General features: G+C 45.6%; 2 protein-coding genes and 1 pseudogene across 3 annotated transcripts; 1 reads left to right on the top strand and 2 right to left on the bottom strand.

The window, feature by feature from the left end:
- Nucleotides 1-62: 62 nt before the first annotated feature.
- On the top strand, nucleotides 63-15,477 carry plekhm3 (pleckstrin homology domain containing, family M, member 3). Of its 2 annotated transcripts, none has more exons than XM_056595188.1 (12): nucleotides 63-206; nucleotides 3,834-4,533; nucleotides 5,857-6,042; nucleotides 6,706-6,858; nucleotides 7,913-8,619; nucleotides 9,192-9,338; nucleotides 9,920-10,085; nucleotides 10,825-10,970; nucleotides 11,909-12,102; nucleotides 12,638-12,701; nucleotides 13,313-13,470; nucleotides 14,404-15,477. In XM_056595188.1, the coding sequence occupies exons 2-12, from the start codon at nucleotides 4,239-4,241 to the stop codon at nucleotides 14,552-14,554; spliced, it is 2,367 nt and encodes a 788-aa protein (XP_056451163.1). In that variant the 5' UTR covers nucleotides 63-206; nucleotides 3,834-4,238; the 3' UTR covers nucleotides 14,555-15,477. The 2 variants fall into 2 exon arrangements, with proteins under 2 accessions (XP_056451163.1, XP_056451162.1); XM_056595187.1 differs by lacking the exon at nucleotides 63-206 and adding an exon at nucleotides 1,968-3,652 and having other exon boundaries at nucleotides 14,404-15,469.
- Nucleotides 15,478-16,612: 1,135 nt separating this feature from the next.
- LOC130386233 (zinc finger protein RFP-like) lies at nucleotides 16,613-18,696 on the bottom strand (annotated as a pseudogene).
- A 622-nt stretch (nucleotides 18,697-19,318) lies between these two features.
- Nucleotides 19,319-21,430, bottom strand: LOC130386403 (E3 ubiquitin-protein ligase TRIM39-like). The gene is made up of 2 exons (XM_056595316.1): nucleotides 21,308-21,430; nucleotides 19,319-21,202 (listed from the first exon to the last, which is right to left on the bottom strand). Exon 2 carries the CDS (start codon nucleotides 21,198-21,200, stop codon nucleotides 19,596-19,598), a length of 1,605 nt encoding a protein of 534 aa, XP_056451291.1. The 5' UTR covers nucleotides 21,201-21,202; nucleotides 21,308-21,430; the 3' UTR covers nucleotides 19,319-19,595.
- Nucleotides 21,431-21,644: the final 214 nt, after the last annotated feature.

Genomic DNA, 21,644 nt, shown 5'->3' on the forward strand with positions numbered 1-21,644 from the left:
GATTAACACTTATTGATTATTTAATTAATCATAATTAATAATTAATAAAATAAAGAATTTGTTTATAATTATTTAAAATAGTTGACTGACGTCATTTGTTATGAAGACGCAACCGGATGTGACCGGAACGATTGATCCGGGGGTTCATTCTACCCGGAGGCCGGAGCACTACAGATGGCGGACTGGAACATTTGTAAACACCAGAGGTGAGTCGTGACTCCGTGTTTTCATCTTAAAATGCCGGGAATGTTCGGACGCGGTAATGCATTCATAAATGTGAATTCACAAGCTTTGCGCTTATTTATCATTCAGACCCTTCTACTATTGTCACGGAAAAAGACCTAGCTCATCGTGCTAACAGGCTAGCAAAAGAAAACATCAGATTTTTTTTAAGAGGTCGAATTAAACCATCGCGGTTGAGGTTTAAATCCCTCTTATCTCTTCTAACTTTATGCTGTTTCACACACCAAGCGTCCGAAACTTGTTAATAACATTATCCTGATCGTATTCTTTAATAAAACGTTTAAATGCCAAAACATCTCGTCGTAAATAACAGATCCTTAAAATCCATTAAAATAATGTAAATGATATATATGTATATTATACTAGCTAGTATATATATCAATATCTGTTATTATTTTGATACAATATCAAGTGTGTTACAATTACTAACACACACACACACACACACACACACACACACACACACACACACACACACACACACACACACACACACACACACACACACAAAACTGCTCTCATTAGCCCTAACCCGGGTTGAACTGGGCTATTTCATTCTACTTGCTGTAGTTTGGTCTGGCTTTGCGAGACTAGAACTGGGCTTACCCCGGTAGAACCGGACTAGCCCCAACTCTATGCTGTTCAACGGGCATAGTGGTTTAGCCAAGCGAACCATGTTAACCAGTTCCTGTTTAACCAGGCTAACTCAAACGGTTAGTAACCCAGTAATCAGGTTGCAGTTCCTTGTATTTTTAAGGGGATATTCCGCCTTTTTTTCAGGGCAGTTAGGTCAGACTCCAACAAACAGGTTCAAGAAAATGATACCGCTCGTTACCATGACGACAGTCGTTCTCAACAGATAAATAGGTTAAAATAGACGACTTTTTTGTATTCTCTATCAGGTTGTATACGATTACCCGAAAAAGTGTTTGAATGGAGGACTTGCCATAGCCGGATGTGGTTGTTCCCTTAGTCAAAGATTCAAATTATACTGTGGTTGATAAAATAGAATCCAGGTTCCTGGTTACTGTTAATCAAACGTGGAGGACCTCTTGGGAGTTGGTTGAGTTGACAAACGGCACTAACCAGGGCCCTGTTTCCCGAAAGCATCGTTAGCCTAAATGGTTCGTGAAGTTTGTCGTATGATCATCGTACAGTTTCACACCGTTTCCCGAAAGCATCATTGGTAACGAACGTCGTGAAACACTCTAATAAGCTAACGAGGGCTTCAGGGGAACTCGTAGGGTGCTAAGAGCATCGTTACTATAGCGTCAGTGGAGTCGCCAGCTGGACATTCCGTGGTATTGGATGTGTTTTATTAAAGGTCCCATGGCATGAAAATCTCACTTTATATATCAAAGGCTAGAGGAACTCTTTAAAATGAGTTCCCTAGCCTGCCTATCCTCCCCCACTGGCTAAAACTTGCCTTTGGTGTAAAACGAGCACTAGGTATCCTGCTCTCGGAATGTGGCCCCATATGTCGTCGTAAGGGGTCAAGTTACCTCCCCTTCCTCTGCCTTGCCCGCCCAGAGAATTTGGCCTGCCAATGAGACAATGAGCTACGACCGTGCAAGCGCCGTGTGTGTGTGTGTGTGTGTGTGTGTGTGTGTGTGTGTGTGTGTGTGTGTGTGTGTGTGTGTGTGTGTGTGTGTGTGTGTGTGTGTGTGTTGTGTGTGTGTGTGTGTGTGTGTGTGTGTGTGTGTGTGTTTGGGTGTGATGCAAGTGTTGTACACTAATGTTATTTGGATAACCGTTCTGCTGTTGGTGTTATGGCGCATAACACGTCGGTTCTTTGACGTCTCTGGTATTTCCACAACGAGACCAGTTGGGGTTATCTCAGCCATGGTTGAGAAGGAATTGGGGGAAAGGAACTTTGGCTTTGACTCCCTGAAGTACATATATATTACATGATATAGATATCTATGTATAATTTGATATTATTTAGATATAGAGCTCCAGGACTCCCGCCGGAGCACCCGGAGTGTTCTAGAAAATTTACTGAACACGGCAAAAGGCTGCGTGCGCCTCGCCATTGCGATACATCCACTGTAAACTGAGCGAATGGTACCGTGGCCGCAAGCTGCTCAGGGCCAAACCCCCACCCTCCTCCTTGACCCGCCTCTCACCTCCTCATTTGCATTAAAGCTGCAGACACCGAAACGTCGCGTTTGGGGAAAGCACAATGTGCGACTGGCTCGTAGTGGCTGTAACTCTGCACCACAGCTGAATTTCGGGGAACTTCTTTAAATACTGTGTTAGAAGCCCACTAATATCTATATTAAAGCTTCCATAAAGTAGCATGCCATGGGACCTTTAAAACACAACATCCAATACCACCGAATACCCCAAAAACAGTGGTTACCGCCGATATATTACTCGTAGACTACTGTTAGATTCAAACAGCAAAGACAGAGACATGTTAGAAGTCAACAACAACATTATTTATTGCAGCAATTAAAATTCCATAATTACATGTGCAGCTGAAATGTACCAATCAACTGCCTTTCACAAGGCAACCCTATCACAAGGCATATAATAAAATCAAATGATTCCATTGCACTTGTCTGAGAGGTCGCTTTTGAGCTGCACTTGCCATCTCCCTCTGATTTTAATTCAACCATCGTGGCTTAAAATGTCCTCATAGTGATCAATGACAGAAGACATCAATTATTCATGCTGAGAGACTAGCGGGTGTTAGAGAATATGTGCAGCCATTTTTTGTTGCGATTGTTTGCCATAAAGCACTGTAGGCGCTTCGGAGGCACTGGAGGCTGTGATGAAGTTCAGTATTTCTAGACAGTTACGAACATCCCGGACCTTAGTGGAGGGCACAATCGACAATCGCTGCGAGAAACTGCGATGCGTGCCTGAACACGCTGCACGCTTTCCCGCTTGCATTTCCCGCCCGTCATACCCGGGCCCTGCCAAACACTACGGGATCCAAAGCTTTCCTAATCCGTCAACAATAGCCGTATCAATGATTAGGCCTAGGCCTGATCACTTGTTTTTAAAATCTTGAGAATTCATATTAGTCTATTCTTTCGTAGGCTACTTTGCTGTTGGCCTTGATCGGGAGATTTTCTTTGCTGCCACAAAATATAGTTACATCTAACAACGTTCCTGCGTCTCCCCCTCCTACAGAGCCCATTTCAGCACCGTGTCAGTGGACAGTTCCAAGCCTACGAACGTCGTTAGAGCAGTGCACGCACGTTCATGTTAGGAGCAGTTTCGGGAAACGCTCGACTTATTTTTTTTTTACAAAGGAGGGAGAGCGGGTTGGCTGGTAGCTGGAAGGTTGCCGGTACGATCCCCGGCTCCTTCTGGTGTCGAGGTGTCCCTGAGCAAGGCACCTCAGCCTAACTTCCCCCGAAGAGCTGGCGTTCACCCAGCATGGCTGACTCCTCTGTCGGTGTGTGAATGTGTGCATGAATGGGTGAATGTTGGGCAATGTTGTATAGCGCTTTCAGTGGCCACTGGTTAGAAAAGCGCTGTATAAATGCAGTCTATTTACCATTTACTATTCACCAACCTGAACAGCATAATCACTGATAGATTGAAAGTCCACAATTTGTACATTTTGTCCTGTCCAGGTGCAGCTCCTGATGGCGGTAGCGTGCTGCTGGAGCGGCGAGCATGTTCCAAGGTCACTCACCATGACCGTGTGCTCCTAAACCCCCCCAATGCTGTCCGGTCTGATCGGTCGGCCGAGGTTGTTGTTGTGCTGTTCGTTAAAGACCAGGCAAAGAGTTGGCCCGGACTAGCCTTGATGGTGATCAAGGCTCGATCGGTATACCCAACACTGGTTGGCTCAGCTTGTTGTCTTGCTGTTCGTTAAGGACCAGGAAAGAGCAAAAAAGTATCTCTTTTGCCCCCTCTTCATCACCGTTGGTTGACACGGACCTCCTCCAACACTGCTCTTCATGCTCATAGTCCCGTTGTACTTTTCGTTTCAAAGTGGACAACATGTCTTAAAGAAACGCCTGAAGACGAAATGAATGCGGGCGCCAGGGGTACAACCGTCGATCAAGTCTCAAACTCAGCGTCGGGGAGCGAATGAATGCGATCATCAGGGTTACCAAACTGTCAATCAAGTATCAAACGAACAAGCGAACAGCAAGGTCGTTAGGATGGAGGTGGCGGAGGCACTCGACAACGCGCAGGACATCAGCCCGGCGTTGGAGGCCACGGAGGACTTCCTCCACTGCCTGGACGGTATCTACGACCGGAACCGCTGCCAGAACCACGCAGCAGACCGCCAGGACGTGTCCAACAGTGGTGGGGGGAAATTTGGTAGGGGAACTTGTTCAGTATTGCTACATTTTTGCGCACGTCATAATGGCGATACTGTACAGCAAAATTTTACAATATTTGTTTTTTTACTTAATTAATTTAAAGCTGACATATTACACAACCAGGTGTGGTGCGCTGATAGATCAGTCTACCAGGCTACCCAGGGGACTGAAGCAAACATTGCTGCTCATCTATCCGTCATACATCTAGGGGGACACGCCCACTTGTGATGTCAGAAGGGGCAGATTTTCAAAAGGGCTTGTAGCGGCTAATCACACTCACACCTGGTGGTGTAATATGGGACCTTTAACATTTTGGTTGATGACTCTGCAGCCAATTTGATTGAAGCTCTAAGTTAACTCTTATTTATATGATTGCTATCAGGATTTATGTTACTCTATTATGCCTGCTTTATGGTACTCTCTTAAATAATAGTAAGTTATGTGCTGGGAGCTCAGCATTCGAATGAGAGGTCTTCTATTCAGAGAATAATTACAAAAGGTTTAATTATAATTTTATTATATTTATACTTATCAAAAGGTGTGTCCTGAATGTTCAAGGACAAAGTTTATGCACTTGTTACATATGACATTTGAAGTGAGTTGAGCAGTCTTATTTTCCTGATTTTTGTACTGCCTTTGAATAACATGGGGGACATGATTCACAATATATTGCAGAATCTAATAGCAGTACTTGCTGTGTCGCAATAGGTTAAGGATCACAATACTATTGAATCGTGGCCAAAGTATCACAATAGACCTCTGAAGCATAAGTACAGCCTCAGAGGCTCCGGTTCCCTCGGTCAAATGTCCATGGTAAATAACATGGCGTTTTAGAATGATTGTACATAGCATGATCGTACATAACGATTATTAATGCTTCTTTAACGGCAACAAAATGTCAGAATACATACATGATAGGATCATATTGTAATGTATGCTTTTCACACCGCAACACAGCCGCATCTAGTTTCCACTGTAGATTTGGACTGTCGGTGCCGTTAAAGTAGCATTAATAATCGTTTACTACTTTAACAGCACCGACAATCGAGGTCGAAACTAGATGGAAAAAAGTGTGCAGTTGAAAACGTGACGCAGCTTTTACTTCTTCGCCACCTACAGAGTTTCTTATGTATGATCATTAAAAAAACAAACATTTTATTGCCCGTAGGCATTTGACGAGGGAACCGGAGCCTCGGAGGCGGGACTTATTCTTCAGAGGTCTAGAGCAATACGTGCTGGGTCGCAATAGGTTAAGAATCACAATAATATTATTGCAATACTATCGAATGGTGACATTTTGGCCAATTCCCCCCCACCCTAGGGTCCAACGCACACCCGGAGACACGGAGCAACGCCGCGGCCAATGTGTGGTGCCTGCTCACTGGGGAGCGCTCCTCTGAGCTGGGGCCCATGTCGTTCGCCTGGACCGGTGCCAACGGGCTGAGGCCCGGCAGGAAGTGGCGGGCGCAGTCCACCAACGACCTGGCGTCGCAGGCCCAGGAGTGCGGTAGGAGCTGTGCTGGGGGGTGGGGGCGGGGTGAGGGAGAGGGTTTTTGTTTCTAAAAGAGTCTAAAGGTTAAAGTAGAGGGAGATATTTATTTTATCCATTAAATGTTTTATAGAAACAACAGCTGGGTGCATATTTCTACATCCTTTTCTACTTGAGCATTTTGTGTATTTTTAATTCTCAGTTCTCGGGTACAAAGGGTTTTTTTTGTGGAGAGAAATGCTGAAGAATCGCATCATGTTTTCAAACTCAAAAATAATCCTTTGAATGATCGTGATTTCACTATTGAGGAACATTTTCGTGATTTCAATATTGACCAAAATAATCTTGATTTCACTATTGACCAAAATAATTGATATTTATGATAATTATTTCTCATAATCAAGCAGCCCTAGCTTTGGGTTAGCATTTGCCTTCAGTTAGACGCTTCCACTGACTGCAGAGTTATGGTAGCCTAGCTCCTGATTAAGTGACGAGATTACACTTGATCACCAGTAACACGGCAAGATTGTGGTAATCGACAGATTTAGCCTTAAGCCTTTTTTTTATAGGTGGGATACGTATGTATACACGTGTTGTGTCGAGTGTATGTATGCTGGCTGCTGGAACACCTACATTTCCCTGCTGGGATGAATAAAGCAGATCTTATCTTATCATCCTCAGCCCTGGAGTGTGGTCCCGTATCCAACGCAGCCTTCAGGAAGGGTCACCACCGCTCGCGGTCGGACGTCCACTACCGGCCCTCTGCCTGCAACGACAACGGGAGGCCCGCCGCCGCGCCCCAGACCAGGGCGCCCCAGAACGCCCACTGGGATGGTGAGGGACTCCCGTCCAGTCCTTGTGCGTTTTGTTTTGGATTCATCAAGTAGTGTGGGCCCAGTGCACTTTTCACCCTCTAATTTTTTTTAATATATATATATATGATTCACTACTGTTCAAAAGTTTGGGGTCAACCAGACAATTTCAGGTTTTCCAACAGTTATCAGCACAAGGGTTTTCTAATCATCAATTAGCCTTTTAACACGATAGAACAATGCAGCATTAGAACCGGTGTTGGAAACGTTACTTTAAAAATGTAATTAGATATAGTTCCTCACTACTTGTTCCAAAACGTAACTGAGCTAGTAACTGAATTACTCTATAATTAAAGTAACTAGTTACCAGGGAATTGGATTTGGATTTGGATTTTTCTGAGCAGTTTTCACTTGACCTTAATGTGTTAAATGGTTGAACTGCCCATTCAAGGCCCTGATATACTTCAAACTGAATTTTAATTTGCTTAGTTGCAATGGCTGTGGAACATCTGCCGGATACTACCGAAAATGTCAACTTTTCATCGGATTGCTACGGACTCGCCATTTTTGCTGCTTCATCGAATCTGTTTGGTGTGTGCGCGCGTGTGTGTGTGTGTGGCGCGCGTGTCCTGGCTTGTGTGTAAGAACACTGGCTCCGATTGGCTACCATGAAACATGACTCTGCCTCAGCCAATCATTATCACTTATCTCGTTGTAAACCCACCCGGTCTCCTCCCGAGCAGTTTGTGTTTGGAGCCAGGAGTTTGTTTGGATTACGCAGTTTATTCAATCAATTCATAGTAACGCACCGCATTTAACGTACAGTAACGGTAGCGGCGTTGTAACGACGAAAAAATAACGGCGTTATTTTAAACGCGTTATTACAAACACTGATTAGAACACAGGGGGGACGGTCGCTGAAATGGGATTTGGATATTGGCTAAAGGCATCAGCAGAATCTCCTAAACGTAACTGTCTAAACATTCCCAGTACCACCAGTGACCTCCAGCGGCCGCTCCATTACCCCTCACTCCCACCCACCTCTCACCCCCTCCCCATCTCCTCCCCCCCCCCAGCTGACCGAGACGGCGGCCGTCCCATCGTGGTGAAACAAGCGGACCTGGAGCGTCGCCACGGCGCCGGCTGGTCCCGCTGCCGCCTGCAGCTCACGCCCTGCGAGCTCCGCCTCTACGGCCCCGCCCACTCCGCCGGCTCCGCCCCCTACCGCCTGGTCACCGCCTACTCCCTCTCCCATTGCCAGAGCGTGTGCTCCCCGGCGCCGCTGGACCCCGCCCCCACGTCCAAGGGCCCCCACCCGGCCCCCGTGGCCCCCGACGCCCGCACCTTCCACGCGCTCTTCTTCAACAGCACACACCTCCACCTGCGGGCGGAGAGCCGGCGCGAGGCCACGGAGTGGCAGCGGCTGATCTGGGAGCGCGTCCTCGCCTCCCGTCCCCTCGACAACGGGCGCGGCGCCACGGAGACGGCGGCGGTGGCGGTCCCGGCGGCCCCGTCCCAGCGGCCCAGCGCCCTCCCCCTCTTCTCCCCGTCGCCGCGCAGCCCGGACGTCCTGAAGGTGGGGGTGCTCCACCTGCTGACGGAGCCCGGGGCCTGGAGGGCCTTCACCTTCGTGCTGAGCCGCAGCGTACTCCGGGCGTTCCTGACGGAGGGGCGTGGCCCCGTGTCGGAGCCGGCGTTCCGGTATCAACTGGCCACCTGTCTGGGAGTGGAGAAAGAGGGGGATACGAGGCGACGTCCGGGGGAACCCGGGAACACCGGGAAGGTAGTGCCGTGGGATTAATCTAATTTTGATCGTGATTTAGGTCTTTTGGGGTCGAGCTATCTAGAGTAATATAATGGAGTTCAAACAATTATTATTATTAATATGTATGTATTTTTTTTAAAGGTGCCATATTATGCCACCAGGCGTGTCCCCCTAGATGTGCGCTGTGTAGATCAGTCTACCAGGCTACCCAGTGGACTGAGGCAAACGCCGCCCATCTATCCGTCATACATCTAGGTGGACACGCCCACTTCAAAACGGCTTGTAACGGCTAATCACACTCACACCTGGGGGTTTAATTTATCACCTTTTAATCTGTTTGTATATTTTTCTTTTCTTTTTTTATGAATTCAATGTTATGAATTCAACAGCTGGGTACATATTTGTACATTATTTTCTATTTGAACATTTTGTGTATTTCCTCTTCCTCCTTCTCAGTGCCCAAGTGTTTTTTTGGGGAGGGATGCTGAATAAATGCGTCATGGTTTCAAACTCAAAAAGAATCCTTAGAATAATCGTGATTTCAATATTGACCAAATGAATCACGATTCTGATTTTTTTTTTTTTTCCAGGCCTACGGGAACGTCTTCAAGGCGGCGTTCCCTAAAGAGGTGGTGGTGCTACGGGCGGAGAGCGCGTCGGAGGCCCAGAGCTGGGTGGAGGTCCTGGGCGAGGCGCTGGAGCTGGAGAGCCTCCGACCCAGCCAGGAGCTCTGCCAGGTACTCCTGCTGACCTATTCTACCCATTAGCACACAAATATACAACATATGGCCTTCATCGACACTTTATTCAATGTTTTTGCACATATTATATACATCGTCGTTTCATACAAGGTTGGTTTATTTATAACTTATAAGCCTACAAAAAATGCAATTAATCTATGGTCTCAATCTGATGGTGATTTCGATTTTTGCGTCAAACGACCTCCAAACGATTATAATCGAGTTGAAACGATTTTATTTACTTTATTTTTAAGTATATTTATTTTATGTATAACATTTTGGGTCAAACGATTTTTTCACACCAAAAAACAATCCTTTGAATAATCTTTTGAATCCTGCCGTTATTCAAACAATCCTTTGAATAACGGCAGTCGCCCCCTCAGGGCGACTGCCGCTGGTCAGGAGCAGTCAGGGTGGGGTACCTCGCTCAGGGACACCTGGGCACTCAGCTAGGAGGGTGAGCCGGGGATCGAACTAGCAACCTTCCTGTTACCAGCCAACCCGCTCTACCTCCTGATCTACTGCCGCCCGTAATAATACTAAATAACCGTGACTGGTTGTTCTCCATAATGGAGCAGCCCTTCAGCCAGGAGGACGTGCTCCAGGGGACCCTGTCCCGGCCCCAGGGGCAGCAGCCGAGAGGGGCCCCCCAGCAGAAGGCCCCGGTCACAAGCAGCTTCCTCAGCATCCTCCCCTGCCTGGCCGTGGAGAAGGGCCTCACCGCGCAGAGCTTCAGGTGTGCAGGTAAGGGACCGTACACAGGTACACACTTTAACCTGTTGTTTATCCGCACACCTATCTACACAAGTTTCATGTGTGGACGGTTTATTCTAAGTATTAAGACACAAATATACACCGTCATTTTTTTTATATGGACAGTTTGATCAATTTATTACTACACAAATATTACATTTATTAGCACACAAATATACACCATTGTTTCATGTATGGATAGTTAATTCAATTTAATAGCGCACAAATATACAGCATAACTTAATGTATCTTCAGTTTACTCAAATTATTGACATGCAAATATATACTGTTTAATATATGGATACTAGTTTATCCAATTTATTAGCATGCATATATGCACGATAATTTCATATATGGACAGCCGTTCAATTGTTTCCAACAATGTTGAAACCACGATAAATCTGTATTTTTATTCACAGTAACAGTCAGAATGTAAATTTCAATTTACATCGAATTAGGTGTTCAATGAAAACACCTAATTCAATAGTTTACTACAATGTGCGACGTTAACAAATGGCTCATGCTTTCCACCAAGCTAATGCAGAGTTGCCCCCTAATATTCTACTGTGAGGGTTCATTTTCGTTTTGAGCTTGTTTTCCCTCCGAGAGGACGGTGCCATCCGCGTTTGATAGAGAAAAAATTAAATATACATAAATCGCATCGAAAATTAAGACTAAAACCGCGAGCTGATGGGTGTATAAACGATTGAGACCCCTGCTCTACTCTCAGGCTGCCAGGGCCAGGTGGGCTTGTCTGGAGGCAGAGCCAAGGTGTGCTGCTACAGTGGCTGGTACTACTGCCCCGGCTGTCACCAGGACAACACCTTCCTCATCCCAGCTCGTCTTCTGCACAACTGGGACACCGGCCAGCACAAGGTGGAGACCGACACGCATGCCTCATAACCTTAAAGAGGACCTATTATACTACTTTTCTGCTCTTCATTTCTTATTAATGACTCCTATAGCGCAACCTGACACGATTCAAAGCATAAAAAACGATGTCGATTTTCGGGAAACTCTTCCTCTCATCTGGGCGCTTTCAGCATTCTCTGTCAACGCTCGGTTTCGTCCTTCTCCGCCCCCTCGCCCCCCTCCTGCCAACCACACTCCGTTGTGATTGGTTACCTTCCTTGAAGTGCGCGTGCGGGCAGATTTGACCAGGCATATGGGGGCGTGGCAGGAGTGCCTCTACGTAGATGATTTCCCGGAAATGTGAACAAGTGAACCGCAAACCTTGTCCCGAGTGTTTAGCGCTCTGCACAGCCACCCCAGCCTGTCAGCAGGGAATACGTCGAAATGCATGTACGTCATTATTTGACACTTTAGTATGGTTAAACATGACTATCAATCATTATAACAACGTTTATAGGTCATAAAAGTCTAAAAAGCATAATCTGTCCCCTTTAACTAACCCTAACCCTTCTCACCTTATCTTAGCTGAGTGACTAACCTTAGCTAAGTTACTAACCCTTATCCCCTTACCTTGGCTAAGTTACTTACCTTAGCTAAGTAACTAGCCCTAACCCTAGCTATGTTACTAACCCTAGATAAGTGACTAGCCCTAGCTGAGCTAGTAACCCTAACCCTTGCTAAGTTACTAACCCTAGCTAAGTCACTAACCCAAACTAGCCAAGTTACTAAAAGCAGCTCAGTTACTAAGACTAAACCTAGCTAAGTTACTAACCCTAACCCCTAGCTAAGTCACTAACACAAACCAAGTTACTAAAAGTAGCTCAGTTACTAACCCTAGCTAACTATGAACTTACTGCTCAACCATGGCGACCCTTAACGCCTCTTTTGACCCGTGGCCCCAGGTGTCCAAGCAGGCCAAGGAGTTCCTGGAGTTTGTGTACGAGGAGCCGCTGCTGGACGTGCAGCGGCTCAACCCCTTCCTCTACCAGCACTGTGAGGCCCTCAGCGCCGTGCTGCGCCTCAGGCAGCGGCTGCAGTCGCTGCGGGCCTACCTCTTCAGCTGCAGGGCCGTCGTGGCCGAGGACCTCAGGAGACGGTAGGGTTAAGGGTTGGACCTCAGGAGACGGTACGGTTAAGGGGTTGGACCTCAGGAGACGGTAGGGTTAAGGGTTGGACCTCATTAGACCGTAGGGTTAAGGGTTGGACCCCAGGAGACGGTAGGGTTAAGGGTTAAGGGTTGGACCTCAGGAGACGGTAGGGTTAAGGGTTGGACCTCAGTAGACCGTAGGGTTAAGGGTTAAGGGTTGGACCTCAGGGGAGGGTAGGGTTAAGGGTTAAGGGTTGGACCCCAGGAGACGGTAGGGTTAAAGGTTAAGGGTTGGACCTCAGGAGACGGTAGGGTTAAGGGTTAAGGGTTGGACCTCAGGCGACGGTAGGGTTAAGGGTTAAGGGTTGGACCTCAGGAGACGGTAGGGTTAAGGGTTGGACCTCAGGAGACGGTAGGGTTAAGGGTGGACCTGCGTGGTCGACTCCGCCGTCGGTGAATGAATGGGTGAATGTGAGGCAATATTGTAAAGCGCTTTGAGCTGTGTAATTACTTACGCTAATCTGCTCTGTTGTCATGGATTCAGGATCTTCCCCAGGGAGTACCTGCTGCAGCACATCCACCTGTACTCCATCGCTGACCTGCAACAGGTAATGACACCGGAGAAGAAACCCAGACCGTCAGTGGTATTAGTATAGCCCTTCATCCCAGGTACAGCCTCAAAGGGCTCAACAGGCCGTAAAGCTATCACAGCCCGCTGACCCTAGCCCCCCAGCATCTATCAGGCGCTTTCATCCAAAGCGACGGTCGGTGTAGTAAGGATGTTCATAGAACCAATTGCCAAGCACTAACAATCACTCGGTTAACCCATTCCCCGTATACAACAAGGACAGCTAGGAGAACCCTTTCTTTATACAGTTATCGTTTACTCGCAAACCATTAATGTAAATGAGAATACAGTTATTGACTGTTATTGACATCAAGCGACCTCGAATCACTGAAACGTCGCAGATGATTTTCTTTCAAAAAAGGCTTGCCATAGGTTAACATTTATATTTAGGGGATTTAGCAGATCAAACTAGCAACCTTCCATCAGGGAGCAGTCAGGGTGAGGTGTCTCGCTCAAGGACACTCCGGGGATCGAACTAGCAACCTTCCGGTTACCAGCCAACCCGCTCTACCTCCTGAGCTACTCCTCCTGAAGGTTAAGTGCACCGCGGGAACATTCCTCTTCCTCACCCCCCTCCCGGCTCTCTTCCAGGTCATCGATGGTAAGCTGGCCCCCTTCCTGTCCAAGGTGATCAAGTTCGCCAGCTCCCACGTGTTCAGCTGCAGCCTCTGTCAGGAGAAGGGCTTCATCTGTGAACTCTGCAAAGACGGACAGGTCATCTACCCCTTCCAGGAGAGTGCCACCAAGAGGTACCAACCAGCACACACTCACAGACACATCACTGAAACCAACGGCGCGACTCAATGATCGCTTAAATACATATTTCTCTGTAATTGCACAGCTTTTTTGCACTGGAATCAACCGTGGCTGGTACCACTTGAACACTTTACTTGAACGCTTTTCACTTTACACTCTACACTACACTTTACACCTCATTACTTATTATTAATTATTACCACGTTCTTAGTTTCTCTTATTACGTACTTACTTAATTATATTTTATCATTGACATCATGACTTATTTTTGCTTATTCTTCTCTTATTATAACTTAATTTTATTCTTATTTTTTATTATTGTGATCTATGCTGCTACTTATTTTTTATATTTTTATTTTGACTTTTATTTATTTAATTTATCTTGTATGTTCACTGCTATGTGGCTGTTGGGGAACCAAGCCTAAGAATTTTACTCTTGTTTCCACAATAAGATGTAATAAAAGTAATTCTGGCTGCCAGTATTTGCATGGTCAGAAGCAGCAGTGAAATTATATCAAGACAACCAGTAGGCAATTAGGCCAACCACTGCTCTGTATAGTATACGTATGCGTTACACCATATATTAAGACTGCCTTCCACAGTCTGATACACTGCTTCATGACACTATAGATATTCAAATTGTTACGAGCCTCCCTAAGCAATCACAAGCTAAATTCCCCATCTCAATGGGGAATTTCTGCATCACCGCATTTTAATAACCAATTGTGTCTGTCTCTGTCTCTCTCTCTGTCTCTCTCTCTCTCTCTCTCTCTGTCTCTGTCTCTGTCTCTCTCTCTCTCTCTTTCTCTCTGTCTGTTTCTCTCTCTCTCTCTCTCTGTCTCTCTGTCTCTCTGTCTCTCTCTCTCTCTCTCTCTCTCTCTCTCTCTCTCTCTCTCTCTCTCTCTCTCTCTGTCTCTCTCTCTCAGGTGTAAAGGTTGTGACGCCGTGTTCCACACTGAGTGCCACCAGAAGGCCCAGCCGTGCCCCCGCTGCGTGCGCCGTGAGATGCACACCAGGCACTCGGCCTTCTGGGCGAACGAGGACGACGACCCCCCCGACTGCTACCAGAACACCTGAGAGGGCCCCCCCCCCCCCGACCCACAACAGAAGCCCACTGCATTCTGGGAAGCCGGATTTCCCTGCGTTTACTGGAATCGGTCGAGTCTGAACAAAAAGGGGAAAGGCTTGTCTCCGAGATTAGCAGTTAGCATTTTGGGCTAATGCTAACTCTGCAAGCTAACACGCTACGTAGCAGGTTAGCTTTGCGATTTGTAGCTCCGCCTCCGAGTCGGTTTGGATAACAGCGGCCGACTACTTTTTCCGAAAATATCGTGTTCCAAGGCGTGTAATTTTTTTGGAATTGCAGACATTGCCGATTTTATTTTAAACGTTCACACTTAATGATAGTGTGTAAGCTCCGCCCATGGCTCCTATAGGCTGTCATTGATAGGTTGTTTAACTGACGCACAGCAAACCGGATGTCGGACTACATAGTGTTGGTGCTAGCTCGAGTTCTGGTATAGGTTTAGAGTTAGGGCTACCTGCTGTTTGAAACAGACACACACACAAGCACACGCACACACACACACACGGGTACATAAGCACATACACACGAGGAAGAAGCAATGAGCCACGTGCTGTATGCTAAATAAAGACTCTGTTTTCTCAAAGGACACCGCCTGCAAGACTATAATAAATAAATTATAAACATTATAACCATCCTCAAGATACTTGATTGGTGAAAAAAATACAAGCCTAAGCTAACTCAATATTGATTTTCAAATTTAATAATTGTGAAACAATGTCATATGCAATATAATGTGTCTCTTGGGTTATGTTCGAACACCGGTGTTTTGTGTTTATGGCCACTATTTATTGTCTTTTTATTTGTAATAATTTATCTTTATTGCCTCATCAGAATGTCCATTCAGCCAACCCCTTTTTCTGTTACTGTAAATTATTTATTATTTATTTCAATAAATGGTAATAAAATGTCTGATTAAATGTATATTTTTTTATCATTCTTTAATTAGTATTATTACAAAAATCATAATCCCAATCATAATTGGACTAATTACTCTTCTCCTCAGTATGGCTCACCAGGTAGAGCGCTTGCCTTTAAGGCTCAGTCCGGATCGCAGCGACCGGGATCGATCCCCGGTCCTTTGCAGCATGTCCTCCCCTCTGTCTCCCATACCTCCCTCTCTATCTCACTCTATCATAAAGCATCACAATGCAAAAAGCTATCTTTAAAAAAAAAAAAATAGTATATAAAATATTAGCGATACACAAATGCAACTTCATTCAATATTGAACATAGATATTGATAGGCAGCAGTGCAAAACATATTTGCTCTTCTTGTGAATATATATGATAGGCTTGATGAAATTTGATTGGCTTACTAAAAAATATAGTAAGTGTGTCTAAATGGATATGAATAGATCAGTTCCCATTGAAGCCAAGAATGTTTATTCTTCATCATGGGGTGACCTAGGAAGAATCCTATCTGACAGACAGCCATGAAGTCGTCCACCTCTATCAGTATTTTAATAGGACGTGTGTGGATTGCAGAGTGTCATTATCGCATCCCATCATCACCTTGGCTCTGCTGCCCAATCAGAAGTTATAGGACACATGTTTGATCCTGTGGGATAATGTTTCTTACATTAACATGACGTTTCATTTAGGTATGGAATGGGGCGCTGTGGATCCACAGGTACCCGGTTCGAGCCCGGCCGAGATCATGACCCATGTCTCCGCCCAAACTCAGACCAAATGTTATGATTACATGTATTTTAAATATCAGCAATTGCTTGGTTTGCTTGCCTTCTCGCGACGGGCCTGCCTGTCGGGAAAGGTTATTTTATTTATTATGTGTAATGTATAAAGGTTGACAGAATAAATCTGTGTGTGTGTGTGTGTGTGTGTGTGTGTGTGTGTGTGTGTGTGTGTGTGTGTGTGTGTGTGTGTGTGTGTGTGTGTGTGTGTGTGTGTTCTTACACACTTGTACAATCTGGGCTACCTAAATTAAATCATCATAAAATAGATTGAATTGGGTATTTATTCATGATTCAGAAATATACCAATTATACAACTTATAGTAATGTAAATATTATTATGTTAAAATGTGTATCTTCCAAAATTGTTCTACATAACTGAAACAATTTACAATAATATATAAAAAATATATATACTGAGAAAACCCACATTAAAGAATATAGTGGAATATAATAATTTACAATGGGCTATATTTAAAATAGTCAGGGTTATTTTCATACTTGGTAACTGACAACAGTACAACATTAATGCAGTTCTCTCAGATCTAAAATAGCAGATTATTTAGGAAATATAAGTTCTTGTTTGTTTATTTTAATATCAAACAGTGTCTTAGTCTGTTTGATTGACAGGTGAGATGATCAGGCGGAGACCACCGTATTTGTGACCGAGGATTGGATAGAGAGGCTCACTGAAGGTGCAGCCAGTAGCAGAGTAGATATGAACCCTGGCTTCCACATTATAGAAGGAGACCAGACCCTCATCATAATCAACAAACACCCCCACCTTCTGGAGCCCAGCTCTCAGAGGGACACGGACATCAGGGTCATTTTTAAATTTGAACACATCCTTTTGGAATGATATCCCCCAGCAGCCATTTTTAGGGGTCAATGCAATGTTGTTTTTTCTGTTGATGGACTCTCTGGCCACTCCTAAACACCATACAGACTTATCTTCAACCTTGACCTCAAAGTAAAATCTCCCTGAGGAGAAGCTCTGCCTCGAGAGAACACATGGCCGACATGTAAATCTCTTAGGGTTGTCTGGGAGTGCCTTCCCTAGACCTCCATAATGAACTTGTTTCCCATCCTCAGACAGGACGAGCAAGGGATGAGCTGTATCAGGATCCAGAGTCACATCTACTTCATACTGCTGGACCCTCTTCAGTTCAGCATCACACAGCTTCTTCATCCCCATGTTCAGCGTCTCCTCCAGCTGATCCAGGGATCTCCTCAAGGTCCCTACGTATGACGGAGGACGGACCTCCACCGTCGTCCAGTCCCTGGTGGGTGGAGGATCCTTCAGGGCTCTGAAGGCCTGGAGGAAGTGGAGGTGGTCTTCAGTGTGTGAGAGCCGCTTCACCTCTGAGCTTCTATTGGTCAGATCTTGTATTTCCTGCTCCAGCCCTTTGATGAGGTCTTCAGCTTGTTTCTCTGTGGATTTCAGTTTCTCTTTAACCGTTTGGTTGAAATCTTCCTGCCACTTTTCGATGCAGCGCATCAGAGCGGTGAGGGCCTGCAAACCATCGGCCATCTCTGTGTCTGCGTCTTTCTTGCTCAATTTTAGTGTCTTTGATCTCCTTAATCTTTTGTTTTCTCTCCTGGATCATCTGCCGAACTTCAGCCTCTATCTTCCCCAGCTGGGCCGTCTTCACTTCATATTCCTTCTTCAGAGGTATAACAGGATGGGACTTGTGGTCCGTCACTGTGCACAACAGACACACACACACCTGTTCAGTCTGGCAGAAGAGCTCCAGAAGTCGGTCATGTTCCTTACACATCCTTTCTTCCAGGTGGTCCATAGGCTCGACCAGCCGATGTTTCTGCAGGCGAGCGACTCTCTGATGTGGCTCCAGGTGGGTTTGGCAGTAAGAGGTAAAACACACTAGGCAGGACTTCACGGCCTTCAGCTGGGTCCCAGTGCAGACGTCACAGGGAACTTCTCCTGGTTCAACACAAGGCTGCTCTTTCACTCGTACAGACGTTTTAAACTGAGCAGCCAGCTCTGATACGAGGATATTGGCCCTCAAATCAGGTCTAGTGTGGAAGAGCTCGTTGCAAACTGGACATTTGTACTGGGCTTGATCATCCCAGAACTTTGTGATACAGGCTCTGCAGAAGTTGTGTCCACATGGTGTAAAAACTGGGCTGCTGAACACATCCAGACAGATGGGACATGAAAAGTTCTCTTCAGACCAGGAAGTAGGAGAGGCCATTCCTAGACAGACAAAAAGGTTTATGTATTGAGCATTTCCATTATTGGTCTTATTACGTAAGGGGAAGATAGGTTTTAACTTCTATCAAAGTTGTGCTATTTTACTCACCTTGTTAGAGTTATTGTTTGATTTTACTCCTGAAAGAGAGAACTGCTTGCACGTCGAGTGACTATGGTTTTTCTGAACCTTAGGTTTCATTTTCCTCAACATGACGTCCTCCCTCTCCTACTCTTACCCCTGGCTCCTCCCCTAACTCCTGGCCCCGCCCCCATTGACTATGCATTGCCCTGACGTCCCAGTTTCACACGACTTTAGGCACATTCTGTGTAGGCTACTTCAAATGCCTTAATATGTGATCTCCTCTTTTTTCATGAACGTTAGGTCTAATAGGCGACTTGTATGGGACTGGGAGCGATTCTCTGGAGAGAGATCCACAGGTACCCGGTTTGAGCCCGGCCGAGATCATGACCCATGTCTCCGCCCAAACTCTGATCAAATGTTATGATTACATATATTTTAAATATCAGCAATTGCTTGGTTTGCTTGCCTTCTCGCGACGGGCCTGCCTGTCGGGAAAGGTTATTTTATTTATTATGTGTAATGTATAAAGGTTGACAGAATAAATCTGTGTGTGTGTGTGTGTGTGTGTGTGTGTGTGTGTGTGTGTGTGTGTGTGTGTGTGTGTGTGTGTGTGTGTGTGTGTGTGTGTGTGTGTGTGTGTGTGTGTGTGTGTGTTCTTACACACTTGTACAATCTGGGCTACCTAAATTAAATCATCATAAAATAGATTGAATTGGGTATTTATTCATGATTCAGAAATATACCAACTATACAACTTATAGTAATGTAAATATTATTATGTTAAAATCTGTATCCTCCAAAATTGTTCTACATAACTGAAACAATTTACAATAATATATAAAAAATATATATACTGAGAAAACCCACATTAAAGAATATAGTGGAATATAATAATTTACAATGGGCTATATTTAAAATAGTCAGGGTTATTTTCATACTTGGTAACTGACAACAGTACAACATTAATGCAGTTCTCTCAGATCTAAAATAGCAGATTATTTAGGAAATATAAGTTCTTGTTTGTTTATTTTAATATCAAACAGTGTCTTAGTCTGTTTGATTGACAGGTGAGATGATCAGGCGGAGACCACCGTATTTGTGACCGAGGATTGGATAGAGAGGCTCACTGAAGGTGCAGCCAGTAGCAGAGTAGATATGAACCCTGGCTTCCACATTATAGAAGGAGACCAGACCCTCATCATAATCAACAAACACCCCCACCTTCTGGAGCCCAGCTCTCAGAGGGACACGGACATCAGGGTCATTTTTAAATTTGAACACATCCTTTTGGAATGATATCCCCCAGCAGCCATTTTTAGGGGTCAATGCAATGTTGTTTTTTCTGTTGATGGACTCTCTGGCCACTCCTAAACACCATACAGACTTATCTTCAACCTTGACCTCAAAGTAAAATCTCCCTGAGGAGAAGCTCTGCCTCGAGAGAACACATGGCCGACATGTAAATCTCTTAGGGTTGTCTGGGAGTACCTTCACTACACCTCCATCATGTACTTGTTTCCCATCCTCAGACAGGATGAGCCAGGGAGCAGCTGTATCAGGATCCAGAGTCACATCTACTTCATACTGCTGGACCCTCTTCAGTTCAGCATCACACAGCTTCTTCATCCCCATGTTCAGCGTCTCCTCGAGCTGATCCAGGGATCTCCTCCAGGACCCTACGTATGACGGAGGATGGACGTCCACCGTCGTCCAGTCCCTGGTGGGTGGAGGATCCTTCAGGGCTCTGAAGGCCTGGAGGAAGTGGAGGTGGTCTTCAGTGTGTGAGAGCCGCTTCACCTCTGAGCTTCTTTTGGTCAGATCTTCTATTTCCTGCTCCAGCCCTTTGATGAGGTCTTCAGCTTGTTTCTCTGTGGATTTCAGTTTCTCTTTAACCGTTTGGTTGAAATCCTTCCGCCACTTTTCAATGCAGCGCATCAGAGCGGTGAGGGCCTGCAAACCATCGGCCATCTGTGTGTCTGCGTCTTTCTTGCTCAATTTTATTGTGTCTTTGATCTCCTTAATCTTTTGTTTTCTCTCCTGGATCATCTGCGGAACTTCAGCCTCTATCTTCCCCAGCTGGGCCGTCTTCACTTCATATTCCTCCTTTAGAGGTATAACAAGATGGGACTTGTGGTCTGTCTCTGTGCAGAACTGACACACACACACCTGTTCAGTCCTACAGAAGAGCTCCAGAAGTCGGTCATGTTTCTTACACATCCTGTCTTCCAGATGGTCCATAGGCTCGACCAGCTGATGTTTCTGCAGGCGAGCGACTCTCTGATGTGGCTCCAGGTGGGTTTGGCAGTAAGAGGTAAAACACACTAGGCAGGACTTCACGGCCTTCAGCTGGGTCCCAGTACAGACGTCACAGGGAACTTCTCCTGGTTCAACACAAGGCTGCTCTTTCACTCGTACAGACGTTTTAAACTGAGCAGCCATCTCTGATACGAGGATATTGGCCCTCAAATCAGGTCTAGTGTGGAAGAGCTCGTTGCAAACTGGACATTTGTACTGGGCTTGATCATCCCAGAACTTTGTGATACAGGCTCTGCAGAAGTTGTGTCCACATGGTGTAAAAACTGGGCTGCTGAACACATCCAGACAGATGGGACATGAAAAGTTCTCTTCAGACCAGGAAGTAGGAGAGGCCATTCCTAGAAAGACAACAAGGTTTTGTATTTAGCATTTAAATTATTGGTCTTATTACATGAGGGGAAGATAGGTTTTAACCTCTATCAAAGTTGTGCTATTTTACTCACCTTGTTGGAGTTATTGTTAGATTTTACTCTTGAAAGAGAGAATTGCTTGCACGTCGAGTGACTATGGTTTTTCTGAACCTAAGGTTTGGTTTCCACAACATTACGTCCTCCCTCTCCTACTGTTACCCCTGGCTCCTCCCCTAACTCCTGGCCCCGCCCCCATGGTTATGCAGTTCCCTGACGTCTCAGCTTTCACATGACTTTAGACAAATTCTCTGAGCGATTCTCTGGAGAGAGAGAGAGAGAGAGAGAGAGAGAGAGAGAGATTGAACATTCATTCACCGTGACCGCGGCCCGGGCACTCCCGCGACTTGCGCCGTGCCCCGTGAACGAATTA

Source organism: Gadus chalcogrammus, chromosome 7 (genome assembly GCF_026213295.1).
Source record: "Gadus chalcogrammus isolate NIFS_2021 chromosome 7, NIFS_Gcha_1.0, whole genome shotgun sequence".
NCBI lineage: Eukaryota > Metazoa > Chordata > Actinopteri > Gadiformes > Gadidae > Gadus > Gadus chalcogrammus.